Source organism: Dermacentor silvarum, chromosome 3 (genome assembly GCF_013339745.2).
Source record: "Dermacentor silvarum isolate Dsil-2018 chromosome 3, BIME_Dsil_1.4, whole genome shotgun sequence".
In the NCBI taxonomy this organism is placed as follows: Eukaryota; Metazoa; Arthropoda; class Arachnida; order Ixodida; family Ixodidae; genus Dermacentor; species Dermacentor silvarum.
The window spans coordinates 191,495,390-191,521,009 of NC_051156.1; the positions used below are offsets into that span (position 1 = coordinate 191,495,390).

The following is a 25,620-nucleotide window of genomic DNA, read 5'->3' on the forward strand; positions in this document are numbered from 1 at the left end:
TACGTCCAGACACATTGTTGCTTTATTTGGAAGTTATCAGATTCTGATGCAGCCCCGAATCTAACTCTTATCCAGTTTTTGTTATTTCAAAACCAATGTCCCCCCAAGTTGTAACGCAGACTGGATAATATAGTGAGAGAAAAGACTATTCTGGCAGTCGGCAGAAGATAAACTTTACTTCAAAGAATGGAAATTTATTATCACTTAAGTTATTGAGGCTTTACATGCCAAAACCACCATCTAATTGAGGCACGCCTTAGTGAGGGACTCCGGATTAATTTGAACCACCTGGGGTTCTTTAAATGTCCATTGTTGTTACTCTGGGACACCTGTTCATTGAGCCATAATGTGTCGTCCTCTATGAGTCCGCTATCTTCGATATTCAAAACTGTAGGGAGCTGGATGGTGGTGCATGCCTAGACTATGCACATTGCCAGTTCGTCATGTGATGCGAGACTCCTGCATGCTGAAAACGTGACTCGACTCTGTTTTCGGCTAGCTTAGCACATAAAATATCTTCTCTTTTCAGTGAGCTTTTGTAATGAAAGCAATGTTGTTTCACCAATCGATGCAAAACTTGCTTTTGCCTTCTCATGATGACAGTGGCAATGACTGTGACTCTGACAATAATCTGTTGCCAATGCTGTGAACACGGTTTGATTTGATATCCAACTGCAATACACTGCCAATTTCCGGACCTTTTTGTTTTTTCTTTTTATAAAATGATATGGTAATTATTTTTTTGTGAGCTGCTGCTATCATTTCAAACTCTGGCTAGGGCAGGCCAGGAAATAGGCATTTTTGACGCCAGATAGCATGTATTGGACACATTCACTGACCGCTAGCGCTGCTAAAACCGGCACTGCAGCCATTGGGAGTCAGGATTGCAGCCAACATTTTGTGAGGCACTTGTGCACTGACCAGTCTAGTTCTAATTATTCGGTGAGGGCCAATATCAGGATGAAAATAAGTTTTGGCCCATAGAAATGTATGGGCGCCGGCTATGGCCTTTGATCGGAATCAAATTAGCCAGAGTGCTGAGATGAAATGGGCAGTGCTAAGCAGGTTGTAATGTGAATTTCGGGCCTTTGCATCTGACTGGTAATGTTAAGTTTACTTCAGCTTGGGGTTGTATGCATTATACACCTTCCGAAACTCCACAAGTGTCGAGAGGGAAGACATGTAATTCAACTCAAAGCTCCTAAAATTTTAAAGATGAAGTAACGTTGATTAGTGCTTTTATTGGCATACCATTGAGAAGAAACTACTGCAAGTCTCTCTTACCTGTTTTTTTACCCTTTCTTTTTCTGATGGTCTATCCCGTCATTTTGCCCACTCTTTTCAGAATGGCTGGGATGCCAATGAGATGTTCAAGACAAACGCCGAGAAGTATGGGGTGACTACATCCTATGACAGTGCGCTCTCCAGCTACACTGTTAAGTTGGAGCCAAAGAACACAGACGAGTACAAGCTGCAGGAGGCCAAGGCGTCCAAGATTGCCCAGGAGATCGAGAGCAACCCCGTGTTCAAGAAGCGCATAGAGGTGGAGAATGGCGATGAGGAGGACAAGTTCAGCGCGGTGGTGCGACCCTCTGGGGACAATGCACCACAGGGGACCAGGCAAGCTCATTTTCCTGGCGTCTGGGTCCGCTTTCTATCTTTTCGGTTGTGCGCCAGCCTTGTTGGAGAGCTGCGACTTGGGCTGGTTGGTGCGGCATTTTCTTGAAATGAAACTATAGCAGCGTGAGAAAGCAGGACATAGTAAGGGGGCACACATGCAGTGCTGGTCCCCTAACTCCGTCCTGTGTTTTCGCAGTGCCATAGTTTCGTTGCCGGCCTTGTGCCCCTGTCAAATGGGCAAATTTAGTGTCACTTTGAGAAAGTGCGCTTCACTAGTAGTGTCATTTGTAGGCTGTCGCATGTAAAGGTTTCACAACACTCGTCGTAGATTGCACTCGCCAACAAGTGCGTTCATCAAGCTCACTTAGTCGCATCAGAGTGTGTAGCCTTGATAACCGTGCTTTAAAAATTAAAAAAAAAAAATGGTGCTCTGTGTGGGGTCGGGCCCACTTTGGCATATTGTGTGTAGAATTTTAGTGCTCAAGTTAACCGTGCCACCCCATACTTTGGAGCCAGGCTGTGCCTTTGGGACGTAAAATCATTTGTTCTTTATTAATGCGTGAACAGATATTGATACTTTATGGTAAACACGACACCAGAATTGGGGGTTGGAATTTAGTTGGAACGGGAGTTGCTTGCCCTATGGAAGGCAGTTGAATCATGTACTGGGTACTGGCAATATGAGATTGGGTAATGGGCTGAGATTGAGATTGGGTAACAGGCTGCCGCCAATTGTGATATCAAAGGGCCAGCAGTTTTTTTTTTTAATACAAATGTGGTGCCTGTTACAGGTACGTGCGGCGGAAGCCTCTGGGCGGTTCCAAGCCCCTTCGTGGCACACCGCCCCCGGCAGCGGTGGTGGCTGCGGGCGGCCTGCCCCGCGGGGGCTTGCCTGGCTTCAAGGGTGGCCTGGGTAGCCCCTCCTCACCCTCTGCGCCACCACCCCCAAGCCGCACCATCCACCCAGGCACGGGCCGCCTCACTCGGCCGCTGCCTTCCCCGAGCTTGATGCATCCCCTCGGCTCAACGGGGGTGAGTGGGTGTTGTGGGCTCCCTTGTCCATGCATTGGGTCCTCCTCTTAGTGGCCAGTAGTCAGTGACAGGTCAAGAGTCCCGGAGAAGCCCCTCACGGAAAAGTGGACCATGATCACTCTCTGTGCCTGCACACTCCCAGAAACTGGTTCCGTAACGTATCGCACAGGCACAAAGAAAAGCCGTTCCAATGTTTAAGCAACAACAAGCATGCCGTGTTTGCATGCAAAAACGATAAAGGTAGGTGTGAGTACAAGGAAGACATTTTATGTGCAAACACATGCATTGTAGCACAGGAGATCTTTTAAAAAGGATTAGGATGCAGGCATTCCGCATTTATTGATCTGGTGGCAGCATCTGAGTGAAATGTAGAGGAAATGAGCATTGGGAAGTAAGCAGAGGGGCAGTTAGACAAGTATATTGTTAGTGCAGTTCCCTTTGAGGGGAGTCTTCCTCTGCTTTCTTGACTTGTCACTGACTGTAGTTCATTTTCTCACTTTACGTTTTTGCACCAGCCAGGAACATGCTCATACAATTTTTTTCGTTTACCTGTGTAAATGTTCTCAGTGAAGTTAGGTGAGTCCTCGCATTCTTTCTGTTCCTGATTGAATGAAAACCTCCGAAGAAAAATTTTATATCTAAACCCTGTGGGGATTGAGGGTTGCGCCGGCATGACTGCACGGGCTTCGCCTGCTCTGCCATCCCTCGCCATCGTTCCCCGCTGGCCTCCTCCTCCGCCCGCGCCGCCTAACCGGTTCCCGCGGTGGCGCGGCGGTTTGCGGTGAGGGCGGGGCGCTGACGTCGCTACGCGGCCGGTTCTCGGCTGCTAGCGGCGAAGCGTGGACTTCTCTCCGGGACCAGCGCACGATACGTTCATGCTTTCCTCTCGTCCGCCGACACCTTTGTGACTAGGACTGGAGCTCGCGCACGGTGCCTTTGCCCGTGCGGGGAGCGCGTACTTTGTGCTGATCCTTTCCCGACGCTAAGCCGACGAGCGGTGCCATTAGTGCTCGCGCGAGGTCGTACCTCGCCGAGCCGCACTTGCCGAAAGCCTAAGCCGAAGGATATTGCCCGTGCTCTCGCGAGTGACCCATTGGTTATCGCCAGAGCAAGTAGCATAGCCGTCGGGACTTTTCCTAGCGGCGTGTCCCAGCTTGAGCCTGTGCTCTCGCCGCGACGTGCTATAGGCGCCTGTTATTGTATTTTCGCCCTGGTGCGGGACCCCTTTGGCTCCCCTCCGTGCGGGCGTTTGTACAGTGCTGGTGCCGACAGTTTCAGTAAACAGTTTCCATCAACTCAGGGCTTTACTGTGTTTTTGCGTGCGTCGCTCGGTAGCCCCTTGCGGCCTCTGAGCTCGCGCGCGAGCGGTGCTGGAGGCGACGGCTGACGCGGCCCTGTGGCTCGCTAAGCTCGAACCCGCGGTGGTTGGTCTCCTGTGAGACACCAAGAACCCACAACCCGAGCGTCAGAATCTGCCTTGGAAGTCTCCGAAATTGCTAGCACTTTGTGGTGCTAGCAATTTGTGTCGTCGCTCAATCCATCAATTCTGCTCAATAAAATGTTCTCAAGGTATCACTCTGAAACTTTTATGGAAGTATCAGGGAGACATTCTAAACATTTGTGCCAATTTTCATCAAAATCCATGAAGAAATCAGGAAGTTGATTTTCAAAGCCACATCCCCCCTTTGCTGAGCACGAGGTCGCGGGATCGAATCCCGGCCACGGCGGCCGCATTTCGATGGGGGCGAAATGCGAAAACACCCGTGTACTTAGATTTAGGTGCACGTTAAAGAACCCCGGTGGTCTAAATTTCCGGAGTCCCCCACTACGGCGTGCCTCATAATCAGAACTGGTTTTGGCACGTAAAACCCCATAATTTAATTTTTTTTAACATCCCCCCTTAAGTGGAAGACCTGTCTGTGTTATTTAGATGACATCGTTAATTTTTCTACAACTTTTCGTCAGCACCTTGAGTGTTTGGACGAAGTTTTCACATACATTTCCAACGCTGGATTCCAACTCAACACAAAGAAATGCCATTTTGCCCGAAAGAACGAAGTGTTGGGCCACCTTATCAGTAAAGATGGCGTTCAACCAGATCCCGACAACGTTGCTGAAATGCTTCGGTTCCCTGGCCCCGAAAATCAAAAACAAGAAGTTTCTTGGGCCTGGCATCCTACTTCCGCTGCTTCATCAGTCATTTTGCTGCCATGTCGTCGCCGCTGCACATGTTGCTGACGTCGGGCACTGCTTTCCCTTGGACAGACGACTGAACTTTCCTTCCAAGCCCTCAAGCAAGCCTTAACAACCGACCCTGTTCTGTCACTTCGATGAGAATGCACCAACTTGTTTGCACACCGATGCTAATGGCCATGGTATCGGTGTTGTCCTTCTACAGCGTGATACCACTGCGCGAGAGAGATTCGTTGCCTATGCCAGTCGCGCATTAACAGCTGCCGAGAAGAACTACTCGATAACAGAGCAGGAATGCCTCACAGTAGTTTGGGCCATACAAAAGTTTCGACCATATCTTTATGGACGCCACTTCACGGTGATAACCGACCACCACGCCTTATACTGGTTGTCATCAATGAAAAATTTGTCTGGACGGCTTGGTTGCTAGGTGGTTACAAGAGTACGATTTTGACGTCTACAAGTCTGGGAAAAAGCATCAAGATGCCGACGCTCTGTCTCGCTGCCCCCTGCCACTAATATCTTCGAGCACGTCTCTCCATTGCTCGCCACTTGGCGATGAGACTGTCTCCACTTACGTTATTACCTCTACCTCCTGGTCGGACGCCTTTAGTACCAGCGACATAGCCAAGAAATTTGAGCTCTTGGAACCCGAATTAGCATTTTTCAGGCTTGCTGGTGAGGTCGGCAGTACGGATCGTAGCGAGGACGCTCTCGAGTCGTGCGAGATGTTAGTCAAACGTGCTCGAAAACATGTTGACGTCGTCCAAGTATACGAGGCAGGTTTGCCATTTGAGTTCAGCAAGCACGGTATCCATCATCCGCTGAAAGGTGGCAGGTGTGGAACAGAGACCGAAGGGGAGAACTTTGAGCTCATAAAGCCCGTCAGGTGTTACAAACGCTGTTTTTTCACGATCCTGTTATCAACTTTGATTTGCCAATTCCTGGATTTAAGATGCAACGAAGAAAGAAACTTAGCATGTTGTAGACGATCCAATGTGTCGTCGGTGGCAATGGATAAAAATCGCGCTTGGTGACACGGTTCAACTTTCTGTAATCTACACAGAAACATAGTGCGTTGTCTGTCTTTCTGACTAACACTACATGGGAACCCCACGGGCTTGTGGATCGCTGGATCACGTCGTCTTGGAGCATCTTTCACCTGCTGCTTGATCGCTTACCTTTCCACTTGAGACACTCTGTAAGGATGCTGGCGAACAGGACGTGCGGATTCGTCCGTAATAATACGTTGCTTTGTGATGGGCGTGCACCGTACTTTGTACGACGTTGAAAAACAGTCGGCAAATTCATTCACGAGACTCGGTAGACTTTTTCTGATGGTCTGGCAGAGCAGCGTTAACGTGAATCCGTTCTTTTAGGCTGAATCCTTTTTTAGGCGTGAGCCCCACATAATTGTGTCACTATGCGCGTGTGACACCGTGCTTGTTAACGTAGTAAGCGAATGTTTACAAGTTTGTACGGCCAGTAAAACTACTATCCTTACTTTGTACAGCTGTCTACTAATTTGCTATCGCAATCGTTGTATCACCTTTCGGGCAAAACTGCGGCTTTTTTGCATGGTCACATTCTAGTATTCGTGTACGTTTTCTTCTTGCCCAAATCGTCTACAATCGCCTTCTGAAAGGCATAAAAGTGCGCGTACCTGATCTCACGAACGCCTCAGCACGTCGAGTGCAGGGAGCGTTTTGGTCGTCGTTGCTGCAGCGGTCCTCGTCTACTTTCTCGCAAAGTGCCAGCTAGGCTGTGATGTGGTCTGGTCCGCTCGACGGGGGAACCAATGAGAGATTGCGCAGCCGCGTGGTGTAGCCGGTTGCTTGGCGACTATGAATCCTGTCCAGACCCCACTGTGCCGGCTTGTCTGTGCCGGTCGCTCCGCTAACTTGACCGCCGCCGCTGTTGCTCACGCATTCGTATGATCCGCAGCGGCCTGGCAACGCGTTCGGAACAGCCGATTTGTTTCGTATTGTGAGCAATGCATTTTGGCCGGGGAATGTTACGAATTCATATCACACCGAAATTCGTACTAGCTGTGATCATATCACCGAGGTTTTACTGTATACAGTAAAGCCTCGTTAATTCTGATTATGCGGGACTGAAAAAATGTCTGAATTAGCCGAATGTCGAATTACCAAGGGTATCCAGACTTCCGCTGTCGCCGCTTGCTGGGGACCAGAGAGACCCGAGCAATATCAGCGGGATCTCACGTGACCCACCCGGTGGCGCTGATAGCGCGTGCCATTTCCGTGCGCCGCCCGCGAAGGGAAAGCTTCTCCTCACCCCACCGTGCCGCGCATGCGCCCGTCGCAACATTCGCCGCGTGTGTGGCGGTCATGGGACCCGAGGATTCCCACAGGCTCGAAAATTTGGAAAAATAAAGTGTAAAAAATAACTTCACAGAAATGTTCTGAATAGTCGAGGACCAATATCGAGCAAATGTACTATCCATCGTTCCTATAGTAAAAGAATGGTTGCAGTACCAGAGCTCCCTGTAGTAATTTTTTAGAAAGCTCTCTGCAGCCTTTGGCGAGAAGCACTCCTTGAACTTGCCTGTCTCATTTCCAGCCCCCAAGCTGGAGAAGGAAGGCCCACTGAGCCCTGGCCTGTGCGAGGTGCCCGTGCCTGAGGAGGTTCCCGTGGTGGCCTCGGCCGATGAGCCACCCTCCGTGGACAAGGGGCCCGCAGACCGCAAGGGGCCGCCACCTCCGCTCCAGAAGGGCCGCGTTCAGGAGATTGAGGAGTTCAAGAAGTTCAGCACCAGCATCAAGGTGGGTCGAATGGGCTGTGATTACAGTCACCAACTAATTTTTCGAACGGAGGAAGCTGCCTCGCAAGTAATCGGGCTGTCGCAACACATTGCTGTGTCTTCCTTCTCACGGTCGGTTGTCATGGCGTTTGCACTGGTTCTGACGATGCAACCATACCAACTCACCCAGCTTACCATCCTTCTGAACGAGGGTTCTCAGTTGAACCATGATTGGGTTTCAAATCTATGATTCCCAGGTTAATAACATTTGTGGTCATTCAGAGTATGGGGGAGGGTGCCAGCTTCATCCTGCTGTGGCTTGTATGCAGCTCGACGAGGGCAAGGAGGCCAAGGATGCAACTGGCGCTGGTGCTGCCACCGCAACGGAAGAGGAGATGGAAAAGGAGCGTAAAGAGATGGAAGAAGCTGCCACTGCCAAGGAGGAGACGGACCGCCTGGTCAAGTCGTCCACCCTCAACCCGAATGCCAAGGAGTTTGTGCTCAACCCAAATGCAAAGGCCTTCACCCCAGTGAGCACCCTTGTCTTTGTAGCTGAGTTAGAGGGAGTGCTGTGGGTCTTGAGATAGAGAGAGTGGCCCTGTGTTACCTACCACCATAGTTCCCTGCAAAAGTTAACTAGAAGGAACTCTGGTACTGCAATTGTTCAGTGAGTATGGGAATGGTGTGTAGTACATTAATTTGTATAATCTTTATGGTGCTCTTGTGGTGTCATTTATTATGCCTTATATAGGGTTCCAAAGAATATAAATGCAAGAAGGCAGTAAGTGTTTGTACTACTACCTATTCATTGCGGATCGTTGCATCGCAGGATTTTGTTAAAGGTTGTCAATTTGAGAAGTCACAAAGTCGTTTGAAGCCAGGAGGACAGTAAATCCATCTGCCACTATACCCATCATTCCAATGCTGGCTGAACTGCCATACTTGCAGTTGCTGTGGACACTAGTGCTAGATATTCCTCTAGCATGTTTTGCAGGAAACTCTATGCCTGCCACCGCATTAAGGTCCATCAGTTGTACCAGACAGCTTTTGTGTGTGGGTCCCTGACGAGAAGCACTTGCGTGACTCGCAGCGCACTCTGCTGCCCCTGACGAGTCCGCCCAACGGCGCCGGTGGCAGCGGCGGCGCAGCGGCCACGACACCCACGGGGGGTGTGCGACTCAGCTCGAGCCCCCTTGTGGGACCCCCTGCTGCTGGGGTCGGCCAGGCGCCTCCGCAGCAGCTGATGCCTGCCGGGCAGCACATCATTACCATGACACCCCAGTACCTGATGCCTGCCACCCCCGTCAGCGTTGCACAGTTTGCACCCGGACAGGGACCACGCTTCCGCAAGGGTGAGGCCTGGCATGGAATTGGTTGGCAAAAGTGGCAGGGCTGTTCTTTTCCTGCTTGCATCTTCCTTCACCGGCTCTCAATTTCAAGAAAATTAATTTATTTCCTGATTCAAATTTGCTTTTTCTGATCGCCCAATAACTCGGGAAAATGTTGTGGCCCTTTCCATGTAAAAAGAAAGATCCATCGGCGACCGTACTTATTTACATAAAAAGTTGAATTTCAATATAAGAAAGTTGCAATGTGACATCACTGCATCTGGAGAACTTGCTTTGGTCTGTCTCTGACTGTGCTTTCAAAAGAAATTGAGTCACGTGTTGCGCAAGACTGCACTGTTGCAGCAGATTTGAGAAGTCTGATGGAAGTGCCTTTTGCAGCCATGCCCCTTGTCCAAACAAGGCACGACCTTCCGGCGTCTATGCACGTGGCTGCGGCAACGGGCCAGCCGATCCTGGCGCCTGCTGGCCTGCCAAATGCCCCTCAACTGATGGTGCAATACACACCAGCGCAGGGCATGATGCACCCATCTGGGCCACCACAGGCAACCATGGCGTACCAGCAGGTTGGTTCTCCTCGTGTGGCTTCCTCCTGAGATGCAGTTCTCTCTTGACAGCTCTTGTCATACGTGAACCACAGGCGTAGATTTCATTTGCTGTACATTACATGTGTGACATCACTGCATCTGGAGACCTTGCTTTGGTCTTTCTCTGACTGTGCTTTCAAGAGAAATTGAGTCACATGTTTCACTTCTACCTCGTCCTGTGTTACTGCTCTAAACCAGCAAATAATGCTTTCTGCCTGTCATTCAGTGTTGGCCGAAGACATTTAGCCAGAAACTTCATACTAAATACCTAACACATGAAAAAAAAAATTGTTTTCTGGTATTAGTCAACATTCGTCAACAAAGGGTTAAGTTTCGTCATTTGTTTATGCAATATCTGCCTTATCATCTGTGGTTGTGTCATGGAATGATTGCCGTTTCCAAGTCCCCGGGAGGTGAGACAGAATCAGTATCTATTATGTCCAGCTGAGAATCTTTGTGCTTTGCTTTTTGCAAATATGCTTGCGTTACAGTAAAACCTCGTTACAATGAACACCACATTAACAAACTTTTCAGATTAACAAACTTTTTGGAAATCCCCTGCTTTGCGGCAGCCGAAACCGTAGGGTAGCAGATGACAAAGCGCAGAAAGCGCACACCACGGCTCATAGGTTCGGAAAACCTGAGACGGCGCGCAATAAAAAAACTGGACATTTTGTTTACTTTGTCTATTGCGGAGTCACGGCGGAGGCAACGACGCATCAGATTTTGAGAGCGCATTCCCGGCCCAGACAAGTGTCGCCTAGCAGTGAGGGTGTGTCTTTCTTCTTTCGCCCTTCTTTCTCTGCACGCTTTCTTTTGTGCTTCTTTTTGCTGCCATGCTAGTGTGTGGAAAAATGTAACCTCCGTACTCGCGGGGATGCCACACAGTCGCACTTCGCACTTTCCAGACGTTGTTTACACATGCTTCTTTTTTTCTTTCTTTGGAATAGTTCAGGTGCACGTTTCTAGCGAGATGGTGTCCACAGCAAGGAATGTGAAAAACAAACAAGAAAGATTGCGTTTTGGAGGCCACATGGAGCTTCCTTTTCCTCAGTAGTTTTGCATGCGTCACTCTTAAACTGGGCTTCGGTAGTGCGTGGTGGTGTTATCTATGGCAAATAGCAACAGCGCAGGCCGAGAGCCAACAGCAATGTTTTCGTGGATAGCTCAAATGGTGACGACTTATGAACTGATGGGTTGATGGACGGAATGGTTCATTTTGAGGCTTTCACTTTAACAATCTTTCAGAATAATGAACAATTTACTGCAGTCTCCTGAAGTTAGTTATACAGTAGAACCCCGCTGTTACGTTTTTCACGGGACCATAAAAAAAAAAACGTAAGAGCCGGGAAACGCAAGAGCCAGGAAACAGGAAAAATTGAGAAATGGGAGTAGTGTTGAACTGCACACAATATTATTTTAATTCTTACGTGCGACAAAAAGTAGTTTCGCCCGACAGCCGAAGTATCGATTGCGGTGAGCTATACAAAGTAAGAATAGTAGTTTTATCGTCTGTATAAACTTGTAAACATTCGGTTATTAACTAATTAACAAACATAGTGTCAGCGCCCACAGGCAAACATGAACACATCACACTCGATGAGCGCCGACACGCGCAGTTAAGGGGGGACGCGGCTTTCGCATCGCGAAAAATGGCTAAAAAATCGATTTTTTGAAAATCACATTTTCAGTTTCTGTAACTCTTATTCTATCTGATTCCGAAATATCATCACTGAAAACCAAGTAGAAGTGCTCTAAAAAAAATGTTGTATCAGCCAAGGTGCCGAAAAATTTCGCGGAAATCTCTCAAGAACGGCGTTTTTCTAGCCACGATATCTCCGGAACGGCGCAGCCGAGCGCCGCCATCTTGGTCTCGTTGGAAAGCGCATTTCTCCGTCTTCAAATTTGCCGCTTCAGCTATCTCCACCATACAGAAACGAGCACACAAAAAGCAAATGATTGAAGGTCGTGCCGGAGCCACCGATTGGCCGCGCCCGCCACGTGACTCCAGCGCGGTTCGCCATTGGTCCGGTGCTCGCTCCGTGATCGCGTCGTCTGCACCGCTTGTTGCGGTCTCCTCGCGTTCCATAATCTCGACGGGTGTTAAAACGGGCGCTATGCGGACATCGCAGTAGCGTGGCCGATCCCGCTTTTTGTGGACGTCTCAGACTCGCGGCTAGGCATTCCGAGCATCGGCGACGCGGACTTCGCGACCATTGACCAAGCTTCGGGCCCGGAATCCTCGGACGCGAGGCTAAGCCTTTCGCGCGTAGGCGCCTCCGACTCGGCGATCAAGCACATCGCGCGCGGACTTCTCGGATCCTTGCCTAAGCATTTCGTGCATCGGCGCCTCTGACTGCGCCACTAAGCACATCGAGCGTCGTCTCCTCGAGCCCGCGGCTACGCATTTCGCGCGTCGGCACATCGATCATCGAGTGTCGGCATCGCGAGCGTCGACTCCCCGAGCCCGCGGCTAGACATTTCGCGCGTCGGCACCTCGGTCTGCGCGGCTAAGCTAATCGAGCGTCGACTCCTCGAGCCCGCGGCTATGCATTTCGCGCGTCGGCACATCGCTCATCGAGTGTCGACTCCTCGGACCCGTGGCTAGGCACTTCGCGCATCGGCACCTCGAGCGTCGACTCCTCGAGCCCGCGGCTAGACATTTCGCGCATCGGCACCTCGGACTGCGCGATTGAGCTCACCGAGCGTCTATTCTTTGGACCCGCGACCAGGCATTTCGCACATCGGCACCTCAGACCCGCGACTTAGCGCATCGCGCGCCGACTCTATTATCGTATTGCCACGATATCTCGTACCAATACCTATCATACCACCCCTTCATAAAAAAGAACCTCATCATGAGCTCTGTTCACTAGGCCACTTTGGGATGGCACAGACACCTGGCTGCAAAAGTGAGGCATCATACAAAAGTACAGGCTGGAAAGCACCTAGCAGCTGCATTGCTGCCTATCTATCAGTGGCTCTCCTAACATCCATAGCCATTGTCAATAGAAGATGATCCAAAAATTCAGTAACATGGTCGATTCTACCAAAAGAAAACAATGCCTCACTGACTGTACTAGAGACTGCTATCAATGAGGCAGTCTACAGGTACAACACTAGAACTACTGTATATTTATGCCCACATAGTTCTGCACCTCACTTGGTTTGAAACCCAGGCAGCATGCTCTTTGTAGAGCAACACTAAAGAATGCCATACAAACATGAAAAACGCAGAACAAAGGCACAGCAGACCAGAGGCCACATGTCCAAGAAGCCCCACATCATAAAACACATCAAAGATTACAAATTTGGTGCGTTTTAGAGAACTGAAGAGAAGGTGAAACTTTGAGGGCCGTTTTCTCAAAACTGTCTTTTCGCCTTTCTGCTCAGTTTCTGGAGCTGATTTCTTCGTTACCATTGAGCCTATTTTGATTCTGTTTTTTTTGTCACGTTCCTTGGACTACAGTGCAGGTCGAGACAGTCTCGCATTTTTATCTTGACTGTTTACAAATTTATGGTGTGGCTATTCGTTCACTTCGAAAGTGTGCTTGGTGCGAAGGTAACTTGAAAAATGACTATCTAAAAAATTTGCGTTGCGAAAAAAAAAAAGTAAGACTGTCACGACCTCCAGCACGCATTGAGCTATGCATTCAATACTCAACGAGCCTTCCATCATGTTTTTTAAGCTCCCCAGGCCCTCCAGAAAGTTCAAGAGAGAAAAATTCTGCTCAGTAAAATGTTCTCAAGGTATCACTCTGAAACTTTTATGGAAGTATCAGGGAGACATTCTAAACATTTGTGCCAATTTTCATCAAAATCGATGAAGAAATCAGGAAGTTGATTTTCAAAGCCACGTCCCCCCTTAAGCGCCGCTGCAGAAGCGAGCGAAGTGACCTTCTTGCTGTTGTCTATCGCTTCAACCCTAACTGAGCGCCGAGAACACGCAGCACGCACAAAGCCACGAGCCGCCGACGCACCTACACTGCGTAGAATCTACCCCCACGCAGATCGCTTTCAAGATAGGGCCCGCGGGACCGCGCGCGCGCCGCCGCGCAGTATGATGCCAGAGCACAACGCTGCCCGCAACCTTCCCCCTCCCCCCCCCCCCTCGCTCCCTCGCTGGTGCCTCGAGCGCAACGGAAGGAGGCGCGCTTCCTCTCTGCTTTTCTTTCGCGCGCGAGACGCGGTCGTCGGCTCCCCTCGCAAGCTTTCACTTGCACATTCAGCATACGGCCGCGCGGCTTCCCTCGCAAGCTTTCACTCGCACATACAGCATACGGCCGCGCGGCGACGTATGCTGTATGTGCGAGTGAAAGCGCGCGGCGACGTATGCTGTATGTGCGAGTGAAAGCGTGCGAGGGGAGCCGACAACTGCGTCTCGTGCGCGAAAGAAAGCATACGGCGCGCGGCGACGGCGTTATCGCCCTTGGGACTTTATACGGAACATCTATGAGCCAAAACCAATTTTAGGGCCGCAACGCGTCATAGACATCATCTTTAGATAGCAAAAGCGGATATCAAAGGCCATACTTTTGCTGGCGGAAACCGAAAATACGTAATAAATGTCGCCCCCAGCACTTTGGGCGGCCAATGCCATCGTCAAACAACCAAGCCAAGCGACATGAAAAGTCAAAATGGCCGCGCGGGCTGGCGCGGTGTGGCAGTTCGCAACGTATGATGCGGGAACGGTCCCACAGTTGCGACGTAACAGCGGGGTTACCAATGCATTGGGTTCTATGGGAGCTGTGCCGGGACCGGCCGAAAACGACGTAACAGCCGGGAAAACGCAGCACCCGGGAACGTAACAGCGGGATTCTACTGTACCGAGATTTCACTGTAGTCATTGCAATTTAATGCAAAGCGTAAAAGTGTCGTAAAATTGCATTTATATTACTATAAAATTTATAGTTTAGTGATGTCGCTGTTATTCATTGCGACGATTTGTAACGAGCTTTATCATCTCCATGTTTATCACATCCAAATGAATATTTTGTCTTAATTTTTGTGTTGCATTGATGACAGCAGAGATTTTATTCACGTCGTCTGTCCTTGGTGGCCATGTTGAAAAACCATTAGTTTTGACTCTACTCATTTCTCATTATCCGCCATGCCAGGTGCCTGATTTTGGTTGATGCGGCAATGTGCAGGCCGGAGATTGTTTGAAAAGAATATTTACGAGGGGCTCTCACTCGTCATTGCTATAGTGACTGGGCCCCTTTTTATTCCATCGCATGTTATGTGCGCAGAGTTGGGCTAGTCAGTGGTTGGCCCATGTCACGGAGGCACACAGTACCAACGTGTCATTATTCATTGGTCTGTGGCCGCTAAAGCAGTTTATCTAAGCCCCCACCCCCGTGATTTGCTCCAGGTCAGTGGCTATGGTGTTGGGCTGCTAAGCAACGAGGTCATAAGACCAAATCCCAGCCACGGTGGCTGCATTTCGATGGGGGCGAAATGCGAGAACGCCCATGTACTTATAGATTTAGGCGCACGTTAGAACCCCAGGTGGCTCAAATTATTATGGAATTCTCTGCTACTGTGTGCCTCATAATCAAGTCGGGGTTTTGGCAGATAAAACCCCACAATTTAGTTTTCGCTCCCCTTGGGAGACACCCTCTGTGTCAGGCGTGGTGGTGAATTATAGGACAAAAGAACATGTACTGTAGACGTGTCAAACAAGGAAAATAATATAGTGCAGCAATGTTATCAAGAAAACAGAAAAAGTTGGCTTAACCAGTGTTCCGAACTCGCGACCCCACAATGACGATCGCAACGCTTTTGCGGGACGCCATGGAACAAGATGGAAAGGGTCGCTATTATGCAGCTTTTGTATTGGCTGCTATTGCCTCATCACTATAGTGTGGTGACTGTAGTTACGGGGCCTCTCAACACTTTTTTTTTTCGAATACGGCCTTCTGGTTTATTCGTCACATTTCACTTCATGCTGATGGGAGGCATCAGTGACATTGTGTATATACTTGTGCATGTTCAATATTGACAATGGTGGCTCGCTGTTTTTCTTTCTCTCTCTCACCCCCTCGGCGGGAACAGGCTCAGTGTTTCGGGCCCCTGGCGCAGATGTACCCCATGATGGGCCATCGTGTCATGTCCCCCCAGCCCATGGGCATGGTGGCTGCCACGCACACAGCCTCCTACGGCGATGCAACACACCTCCCCACGCAGGTCTACAGTGAGTGTCTTAATGTTCCCTCATTTCCGCTTTCGCATTGGGGCTGCTAATGCTGCCGGCATACATTGTACTTGCTGTGCCCTGTTCTGTTGGGAGTGCAGCGTTTCCTGCTGCCTGCTGCCATTGTGGGTACCCTGTATGTGGGTACCTTGTACGCGAGACACGGAGGGAATGAGCTGCAGTAGGAGGACCCCCTTATGTTGAGGCAGTCAAGACTGGACGAAATATAGCCAAACGTTACTGTAGTGGGAGCTTTGCTGTAGATAAAATCAGTCCAAGCAATTGGTGTAGTCGATGATATTGCTATGTCAATTATATTGCAATGAAATTTTGCTTATGCACTGGAAGCTGTAAAACACCGTGTAAGGAATGTTTCACCAAGGTAATTTTTCTAATTGGTTCATTATTGGAGGAGACAAGAAAATAACTGGCCTGTTACCATGTTGCCGTGAGGCGAGCGTCACTGCCAACAGAGACACTCTCCTCCTCTGCCTCCAGTAGTGCTCCCAATCGGTGTTCCTGCTTGACCTTCTCCCATACTGGAGCTGCGGCATTGGGCGCCGCCTCCTCTCTCTCTCCTTTTTTCTTCCATATTTTGTGGCCTTGCGCCTTCTGCATTTGATTAATTACAGTGATTGACGAAACACGCACTGTGAAGACTCGCTCATGTGTGTGACAGTGACTCTCTGGCTGGGAGCAGGCTTTTTTTGAGAAGAAAGGCGTGCAGCGTTTGGTTTGAAATGTCAGCTGTTTTTGGGGGCACAGCGCCATAGTACTTTGGAGACACAATCGTCAGTGCGTCGCTTATATACTACGCTTCTTGGTGAGGCGTGAGTAGGTGAGGAGCACTGACAAACATCTTTGTCCAGTTTTTACTTATTTTACTTAATTTTCTCAGTGTTTCTCTCTACAGAGCCTCAATTCCTCGATAGTACAACAAATTATCACATTACCTTTTAATGCAACCAGTTCAAAACGTGTGGCTTCGAACGTAAGAAAAGACATCACGTCATCGAAACCTAATGTGGCAGTCTTGTACTACCAGGCACCACTGACGCTTGCACACATACTATGACCGTGCTGCCAAAAGAGGAGTCCATTCAGCACTTCCGGGTATCACTGGCAGAAGGGAGTGTGGGTTTTCCTATGTGTGCAAGAGAAGTGCGCAGTTGGCAGTTTTCGATGACATGTTCATTGCACCGAGCTGACTAGTGCAGTGTTCAAGTTAATAGGTGCTATAATTATTGGTGGCGCTTTTGAGGAATTGAGGCTTTCATTGTAATCGTCCAGCCCTACCAGATGCCCCTCCAGCAAGTTCGCATGAAACACAATGTGCGCAACTTGCAACTGTGCAGTGCTGCAAGGTCAGGGTCACCAGGCCACCAGCACGGGGGCCGGTCCGCACTCCAGCCCGCCAACGCCAGGGGCAAGCACGCCCGTGGGCGGGGCACAGGCAGGCACGCCGCCAGTCGTCTACCATCAGCCACCGCCCCACTCAGCCGGCTCGGGCCCACCTCCGCAACCCAATCTGGTGCTGGTGCCCCACTCGGGGGCTAACACTCCCCCCCACCTGATGCCACACAGTCCTATGGTGCCCCCACAGTTGGCTACCGCACACTTTGTGCACCACCAGGGTGAGTGTTGGCAGCCACCACACCAGCAGGCGGCAAAGCAGTTGTACAGTCTGCAAAGGGGCTGGCCGCAGCTTTTCCTGCCTGTTCGTTGCCCAAGCACACCGTCTTCGTTTTCGTGACCGTGGCAGAGGAAATAAAATGATGTACAGTGTACAGAAGCTAATGATATTCAAGCGTTTGACTGAAAACCGTCTGGTCAGATAGAAGCATGACGGAAAGATTGGGTCACTGGCCAAGTTGAAACGAAAAAATTATGATGTTCGGGGTTCCTTGCGAAACCTTTGTTCTGAAACTTTGAAGTTTGTTTTGACTTGGTCAGTGACCCAATCTTTAAATCGGAGTGCAGAAGTTTGCGGGCAGGGTTTCTGCGCACAGCACAGTGCCACATAGTCGCAGACTATTTTTTGGGGTGGCTGGCTGGGTTCCTTGGACTTTTGTCACAATACTGTCGTCTCATGGGCCCATGCATAAGGGTTACCAGAATTTTGGATACGTGCTTCATGGCAAGTGTAGGTGCCATGAACAAACTTGTCCTTTTGTTGCTTCCAAGCCTATTTGAAAAGCAACCGTTGTTGACTGGGCACTGAACTGTCTCTCAGTTGCAGTTGCTCTCAGTGCAGTAGTCAAATCGTAGGTAGAGCAGTTCATCTGAATTAATCTGGAGCCTTCCACTATGGCTTCTCTCATAGCATCGGTGTTGGTTTGAGATGTTAAATCCCAACAGTCAACGAAAAAATTGTGCCACTAGTGCCACAGTCAGACCTTGCTACAGAATGACTTGAGATTCCCAACGTGATGGACAAAGAGGTCCTCATTTAGTGCCTAAGCGAAGTTGGCTTCTAGGCATTTCAAACATTGATTTATAAAGGGGAGTTGTTAAGCTGATGCTGGTGCTTCACTGTCAATGCTATCTACCCCTAGTCAGCAGTGATTGAGCCAAATATTACACTAAGTTACACAATATTACACAAATATTACACTAATCTAAGTTGGCCACTTAGATTACATAATCCCTATGAGGTTTGTCTGCATGCTTATAGAGAGGTCACTTCCATGTTTACAAAAGGCTCCCTCCCGGCTGATTGCACTCATGACTCGAATCGGTGGTGCTACACCATCAGCAGTCGTGGTCACACGTAACCGCAGAATGATCATTATGGTGCAGTAACGCGCAGTTCACCTTTTAAATGTAAATTGGCCAAACGCAAAACACTCGAATGTTGCAAAATTTCAAGTAGTAGCTGGTACTGCACTGAAGTGCAACAAAGGCACTTTAGCTAGCTTCGTCATGAATGGCACCCTCTCTTCCCAAAAAATCAGTCCGTGACTGTAGTCTCGGACTCATGCTTTCACAAAAAGCAGCGAGTTATTGTGGGTGAGATGAAAGGAATCCATTCAATTGGTTGAGCTGGAAAGAGGGGACAGGTATACACTTCATAACCTTTGATGGAGTTCCTGCAACCTTCCATTGTGAACATGTCATAAAGGCTTCGATGCAGGCAACTTGTACTGGAAGTTCTGGCACTAATACTGGGGCTGCAGCGTTTGTACACCTCCTCGAAATCCGCTAAAACCCTTGAACTTGGAAAGAGAATCAAGGGCCTTCACATCTCGTTGAAAATAAATGCATTCCTTGAAAACTGGGGTTTGGGGTGACCTTTCGACATTAAAAGTGGCAAATTCAACATCTGGGCTATGCCGTGAACACTGTCCATCGGGAAGCGATCCTAGATATCAGCTATGCAATGTGTGGCATTTCCACAGCCACCAATGGCAGGCTTGTTTAAATTACCATTGTTGTGGTGGAGCTAGGCAAAGCTCGATCAAGCGACCAAGCCATACCACAATTTTTGTTGTTTTGCTAGTTGGTTTGCACAGCAGCTATCATGGCTCAATTTTTGGGCCTTAGGTTTCTAGAAATTCCTAGCGGAATGCCATCATGCTACAAGGCAGTTGACAGCTTTACAATGGGGAAGTCAACTTTGACTAGCCACCCGAAGAGCTTGAAGCCTGTGTGACTCGGCAGCTGCTTGGTTGCAAAAAATTGCAGCTAAGAAGAAGATTTCACTTTTCCAGTGTATGTTTGTTTCCCCCTCCTTCAAATTTAGCCTTTGGCATCCTTAAAATTCTTGAATTGTCCTTGAATTTTGAGTCGAGTGTTCTGTACGAACCCTGGTACTGTAACACGCAGCATGTGTGGAAGCAGCATCTTTGCAATGCTGCTTGCTGATGCTTGTCATGAATCACAAGTGGCACCAAGCAACACAAAGCAAGGACATGCTTATGTGCAGGAATGCAAAAACTCCAGCATTCATGTGCATTTGCAAGCTGGATAAAGGCGAGTAATCAGGCATGCACCTTATCTTGCCTATGCTGACATTTTAATTTCTCTTATCCCAATCTGGTGACATCGGTATCTCCGAGCAGAAAGGGACAGTTTGGAAGTGCTGGTTCCCTATTACTGCCTTCAACTGGTTCGGTGACTGCATTCCTCCCTTCCTTCCTACAATCTGCCCCTTCTCACAAAGGCCGTGTGGTGTAGCCACAACACGAGTAGCAAGAGCTGGTGCCTCATGAATGCACAGTTCAACTTTCGTGAGCCGTTGCACGAGCATTTTGTGCCGGCAACACACTGTACATAATCGTAGAATCCTGCAAATACATGCAGCACTTCATTCGCATGCCCACTGGGATTTAGCAAAGATGGCTGAAATCTCTACTGAAGTTGCAGCAATACTCATTAGATATTATGCTAGTCACTGTACATGCGTTTCTAAGTTTTTGTTAAGATGGCATTAGAATGGTTTTTTTCGATGTTGGCATAATATCAGTATGTACAACAAAGTGCAACCTCGGCTTACAACCTGTCACACAGGAACATTTAATGTCATTTGGGTTGATGACATCAAGTGACAAGGTTCCATGTGGTACTCATATTACCACATTCGTGCATTCATGTTAAGAAATGACACAAAGTTGCCATGGTGTGTGTGTAAAGTGTTTCAAAATAGGTGACATTGTCAAAGTCAACAAGACCCAAGCCAGGGTATAAACCCAGTGTTATCAACAAGCATTGCCAACACGCGCAGGCACGACTGTCACTGATTACGCAACACACACAGCAGCTTTGTATTAAAGAAATAATAAGGAACCACCACTTAGCCCCTTCAGGCGTGAAATATGAAGGACTTGCTACAAGTGTATTCCAAGAACTTCTACATTCCACTGCAAGAAATACAAGCTGGTAGGATGGTGCTTTGTGAATTTCTTGAGAAGTTATCTAGAGAGTAAGTAATTATCTAATTATTGTGCAGTCAGTAATGCTTCATTTTTCACAAATAAAGATTTAGTCACTTGTGTGAAACAAGCACACAATTTCATTATTGACTGCACACATTACGAACAAAGAATTATTTTTCTTTATATATTGCTGCCAATACGTAGATGTCGAACATCTCTTCAAATATGGTCGTACCTTTAGCAAAGTGGTCTAGCAGTACGAAGCACATAGGAAGCAAAATCAAGGCACGATGAATATGCGAGGGACTCGGTTCATCCGATGCTCCGTCTGTGGCTTTTTGTTGGCAACCACTCTACAGAATTGGAGGGAAAACGAAGTTGCGTCCACAAATGTGGACACGGTGCCTGAAGGGGCTGAGTATTAAACAGTCATGCATTCTGATGTTCCTGTTCTTCATTCCTGGTGCTGGTCAATGGAAAGAGTGCATGTAGGTTCTGAACTGGTTGCACTTACTCATTTGATTGCAGATGCTGATTATGTCTGACTAACTAAATTGTTGTGGCAGTTAACTAACAAGTCACTTGATGCTAATGACATCAAATCTTCTTTTGTGGCTGCAGTATTAGTGATGTCAAGCATGGGTTTGGTAGTCATGCCTTGTGTAAAATCCCAACCAGCCTAATGAGAGGGATTATTGAAATAACTGGGCAGTAGCCTTTGTTTATCAAAACCTTCCATCACTTGGTGTGTGAATGCATTGAGCTTTCACTGGCAACACACTGTAATGGGCAGGCTTTGTGCCAATTAAAAAAAAAAAAAAGCAGTTCAAAAGGTGGCGCTCCGTGTCCTGGTCTCTCCTTTTGTCTTCATTATATTGTGTTCTACATGCACCACATCCTGCAGCTTGGCCAAACCACTATGCTTACGAACTGTTCTGTTGCATCAGGAAATCTCAGAGAAAATTCCACAGGGCGAAGCATTGATATATTTGTGGTCATAATCGGCAGTTGCTAGCAGCGATTCAACTGTCTTCTTTAGCTTCACACCCAGCACAGCCTCTGTAAGGGCTCTATGCCAGGATAGGTCAACCCTGAAGGGTGATGTAGTGAAGATGTTCATGTTATACCTGCTTATAAGGCGGCTTTGGGAATCCCTGGCTAAAATAGGGCAACAGTGAAAAAAAAAAAAAAAACTGTTTTCAAAATTGGCAAGCATGAGCCTGTCAGGGGCAGACCAAAGAGCACAGTGATTTATTGAGGTGGCACTGTGCGGTCGCGTAATTGGTGTCGCTGTTGGTGACGGCGTGCATGGTGCATGGCCTTTATATGCCTTTGCTTTTGCTGTGGTGATTGTGCGGAAAAGTGCCATGTCAGCCCTGCTGCAGATTTTGTACAGTCTGAACCAATCTAAAGATTGCTGCGCCAAGTTAGCTTTCTCTTCAGGTGCTTCGTTTTGTGCCATCACTTTCCACGGACAGGCAGGTAGCAGATGTCGCACGGAACTTAATTTGGTCCTAATTGGGTCAATAGGCAGCCATTCGGAGATTTCTTCAGACTGTATGATATTTTGGGCAGAACAGCCTTTGTTCCAAACTTGGCCTTTAAAACGGGAATTGCTGGAAGAATTGCATTTGTTGTGTTGTGTGGTGCATTTGAGGAAAGCTTTTCTCGTGGAGGTGCGTGTTTGTTCTTCTGTTGTGCTTCACAATGACTGTGAGTATGGCCTGGCGTGCTTCTGCCTGCCGTGGTGGGTGCTTCTGCGCATATAACTAACTCAGCCAGGTCTTTCTTGATTGGCTAGCGATGCGAGTAATGAGATTTTTGCTGAACAGGAGCAGAAAGTGAATGTGGTGAAAAGGAGTGTGTGCGTGAGTCATTGTGCCATGGCAACTTCTACAAAAGAACTAGACTTCATATGTTTCGTTTTAGCGCTATTATTTTCTATTATGGACTTCTTTCCCCCTAAACTTGAAGAGAGTTGCTATTGAACTAGTGGGTACACGTGGTATTTAGAACACAGTGTACACTCTTGTGGAAGAGAAATCATGTTAACGCCAAAAAGCCCGAACACGATTTCACATAAAAGAAAATTTTTTAAATTGTTCACATTTATTTTGGAGATAGAAAATATATTGGTACGATCAAAAACCTTGAAATAATAGCGTAAAAATAATTTGTACATTAAATGATTTGCTGAATCATCCACAACTGGAAAGCCTCAGCATATCAAAAATGCTAGTATGGGCTCTACATCGGGTTTTCAGAGATTATACGCTGAACTTCATCAGCTTAACGTCGCACAAACATGGTGGAAGCTATTTTTGTAGGTGCTTTAGAGGTTATAAATACTCAAGCACTGTATAGTGGGGTGTCATACTTTCAAAACTAGAGTAACTTAATTCAGTAACTTAATTTGTCTGTCTTAAATTTTTCTTGTGCCCTTTGTGTTATTTCAGTGGGAGTAACTTCTTAAAATGTGGCATTTATGTTGAGAAGCGTATGATTATACAGGACAGCCTTGTGCTTCAAGTTTGAATGTGTTCAGGCTGTTCAGAAGCAAGCTGCCATATTTTCTTGCGCTATTGACCCTTTTCGCGGAGCAGTTTGTTTTAGAGAAACGAGATGGTGCTTACGGCGGCGCGTCATACGTCGCCTCAGCGACCGTGCACGAATATGAAACCATTACCGCTTTTACCTTGCTTCTGTGCGATTAGCTGTTGGAAATGCAACTGAGTTTGCGCTAACGCACTGTACTGTAATCATGCTAGATTGAATCATGTGGATTGAAGACGTGTGCAGTAGTTGGCTGCAAAAATAGTGACTGGTATGTTAAGGAATGGAATGAATCTGTGTGGCCAAGTTGGCAGACCGCTGCTGCAACTGTCCAAAATGTTGCCGGCACTTCGAGATGTACAGCTTTCCTCGAGGATACGGAAATTTGCTCATCTGCCAGCATTGTATCGCTAACCTTCAAAGAAAGGGCTTCAGCAACAGAACGTCGGCAAGAGTGAGTACCACTCGTTAAACAATGACAAAGGGAGTAGCGCCGCTTCCTGTCATAGTAAGCTTCGCGCACGTTATTTATACGCATCTATCCCAAATGGCATTAAAACTTAGGCCCTCTCTATCACTGACGTATCAAGAATAAGTGAATGGGCGCCCACTTGAATATATGCGCACTATATATGCACAATAAATGACGGACTACACCGATGGCGTACGAATGGTCGAAGCTGAATGTTTCGTGACGGTTCGCAAGAGTAAGCGAGTTACTAGCGGTAATATATATTAGCTACAAGGTATTGCAATGTACAAAACAGCTAAGCTCCAAGCCTTGCGCGCAGCAAGAACAAATCTATCGGAACTCAGCACACGCGCGAGCGATTAGGCAGAAAATTATCGGATAGTGGCTGGGCAGCGAGGAACTTCACTGAGTCAGAAACTGACAAGCAGCTGCTTCAAAATAGTTGCCAAATAAAGAACAAAGAGCAAAACACACTAATCCTGATTCAATTCATGAGCGGAATGTTTGGATAGATTAGAATACATATTTAGCCCTGCTTTTAGAACAAGCACCTTATACGATGCTCCCGCCGTTAGGACAAAGCTTAATGAGCTTCAAAAGCGCTTTTACATGTTCTCTGAAGCTGTGATCAAAGCTTCGTGTCGTCCACCCAACTACCGTCTATGATATCTCTCAAAACAGAGGCTTTCTAAGCTGCGCCGGCATCGTACACTTCCATTGTAAACAAGGAGGCAACTGAGGCAGTTGAGGCAAGCAATGGACGCGTCACCACTTCCATTGTAAACAAGGAGGCAACTGAGGCAGTTGAGGCAAGCAATGGACGCGTCACCACGTGACCAAACATGGCAGCGCCCACGGGATCACCGCGAAAAGGGTCAATAATACTAACACATGCTGCAATGTGCTGCTTTCTCCCTGTCACTGGTGGGGTGATAGGACACAATTAAGGTGTCCATCACACAACAACATATCCTCGGCATGGGCAAAACATCATTGCATGCACTTCTATGCCTTTGTTCAGTTTCAAAAAGTTAGCGGACCATCACAAGTTGCCTACGATGCACTGAAGGAAGTTCGAAGTGAAGGCACCTGCAACGAGCTTGTGAAAGTCCCGTCATGCCATACTGACTGTTGCTATAGACCGACTTCACGGCTAGTTCGATGGCTGCACCACCACTGCCGCAAAGTGGTCCTTTCGTAGGCTGGAGGGTTACTATTGGAGAGAAATGAATTGTGTTTTGGTGAAACGGCAAGCCCGCTTAGCTTTTGAGATCAAAAGGCAGGGAGTTGAGAATGGAAAAGATTCTTCAATAGCAGTGGGCTCCAGGAGACTTTCCCCTAAGATTCACTCGGAAAATCCGCAGTACACTGTCCTTGGCATTCCCCTCGATGTTGCCTCGAACTCGAGTTCAGCAGGGAAAGCAGCTATGACAACTGTCGTCATGGTTACGGCAGGCCCGCTGCGCTGTGGACGCTGTGAAATCGGTCTATTATTGAGTGTGCCTACTGATTGTGACCATGGCGTCGGCATTTAGTGCCACTCTGTTCTGGCCCCATAATGCATGATATGTCGATGCGATTTCGATATGACGATGCGATTTCATGGGGCCTCTCAGGAATGTGCCAATTTTGCTGCTGCTTTAACACTGCCGCAGTGTGTGTGCATTGTAGCAACGAATGTGCTGGTACATTATGGTATAAATGTTTGGTTTTACACTTGTTTTAACCAATGCTGTATTAATTATTAACAAGTGGCCAGCCTTAGTCCTTGCTTACCAATGAGAAAGAAGTGGCTCATTTAAATAATGCTTTTGGATGAAAGTGTTGGTTGTGCACAAATTCATTAGTTGATACATGTGCCCCGACTAGCATTTGAGGCTGCAAGCAGGTTAATTTGAGTGAGCTGTGTATAGCAGTGTACAGGTCTGTGTGCGATTTCTCATGGTTTCTGGTGTTTCGAAGGCTGTGGATGTAACGTTGAGAGCC

At 48.0% G+C, this 25,620-nt stretch overlaps 1 protein-coding gene across 1 annotated transcript in view; it reads left to right on the forward strand.

Annotated features, from left to right (window-relative positions):
- The window catches only part of LOC119445099 (ataxin-2-like protein), a 39,076-nt gene that overhangs the window by 7,660 nt on the left and 5,796 nt on the right, over positions 1 to 25,620 (forward strand). Inside the window, exons 5-12 of the mRNA XM_049664877.1 lie at positions 1,346 to 1,620; positions 2,412 to 2,656; positions 7,429 to 7,631; positions 7,939 to 8,139; positions 8,700 to 8,961; positions 9,337 to 9,521; positions 15,597 to 15,735; positions 17,091 to 17,369. Of these exons, the coding sequence (XP_049520834.1) occupies positions 1,346 to 1,620; positions 2,412 to 2,656; positions 7,429 to 7,631; positions 7,939 to 8,139; positions 8,700 to 8,961; positions 9,337 to 9,521; positions 15,597 to 15,735; positions 17,091 to 17,369 (1,789 nt within the window). The remainder of the gene's footprint in view (positions 1 to 1,345; positions 1,621 to 2,411; positions 2,657 to 7,428; positions 7,632 to 7,938; positions 8,140 to 8,699; positions 8,962 to 9,336; positions 9,522 to 15,596; positions 15,736 to 17,090; positions 17,370 to 25,620) is intronic.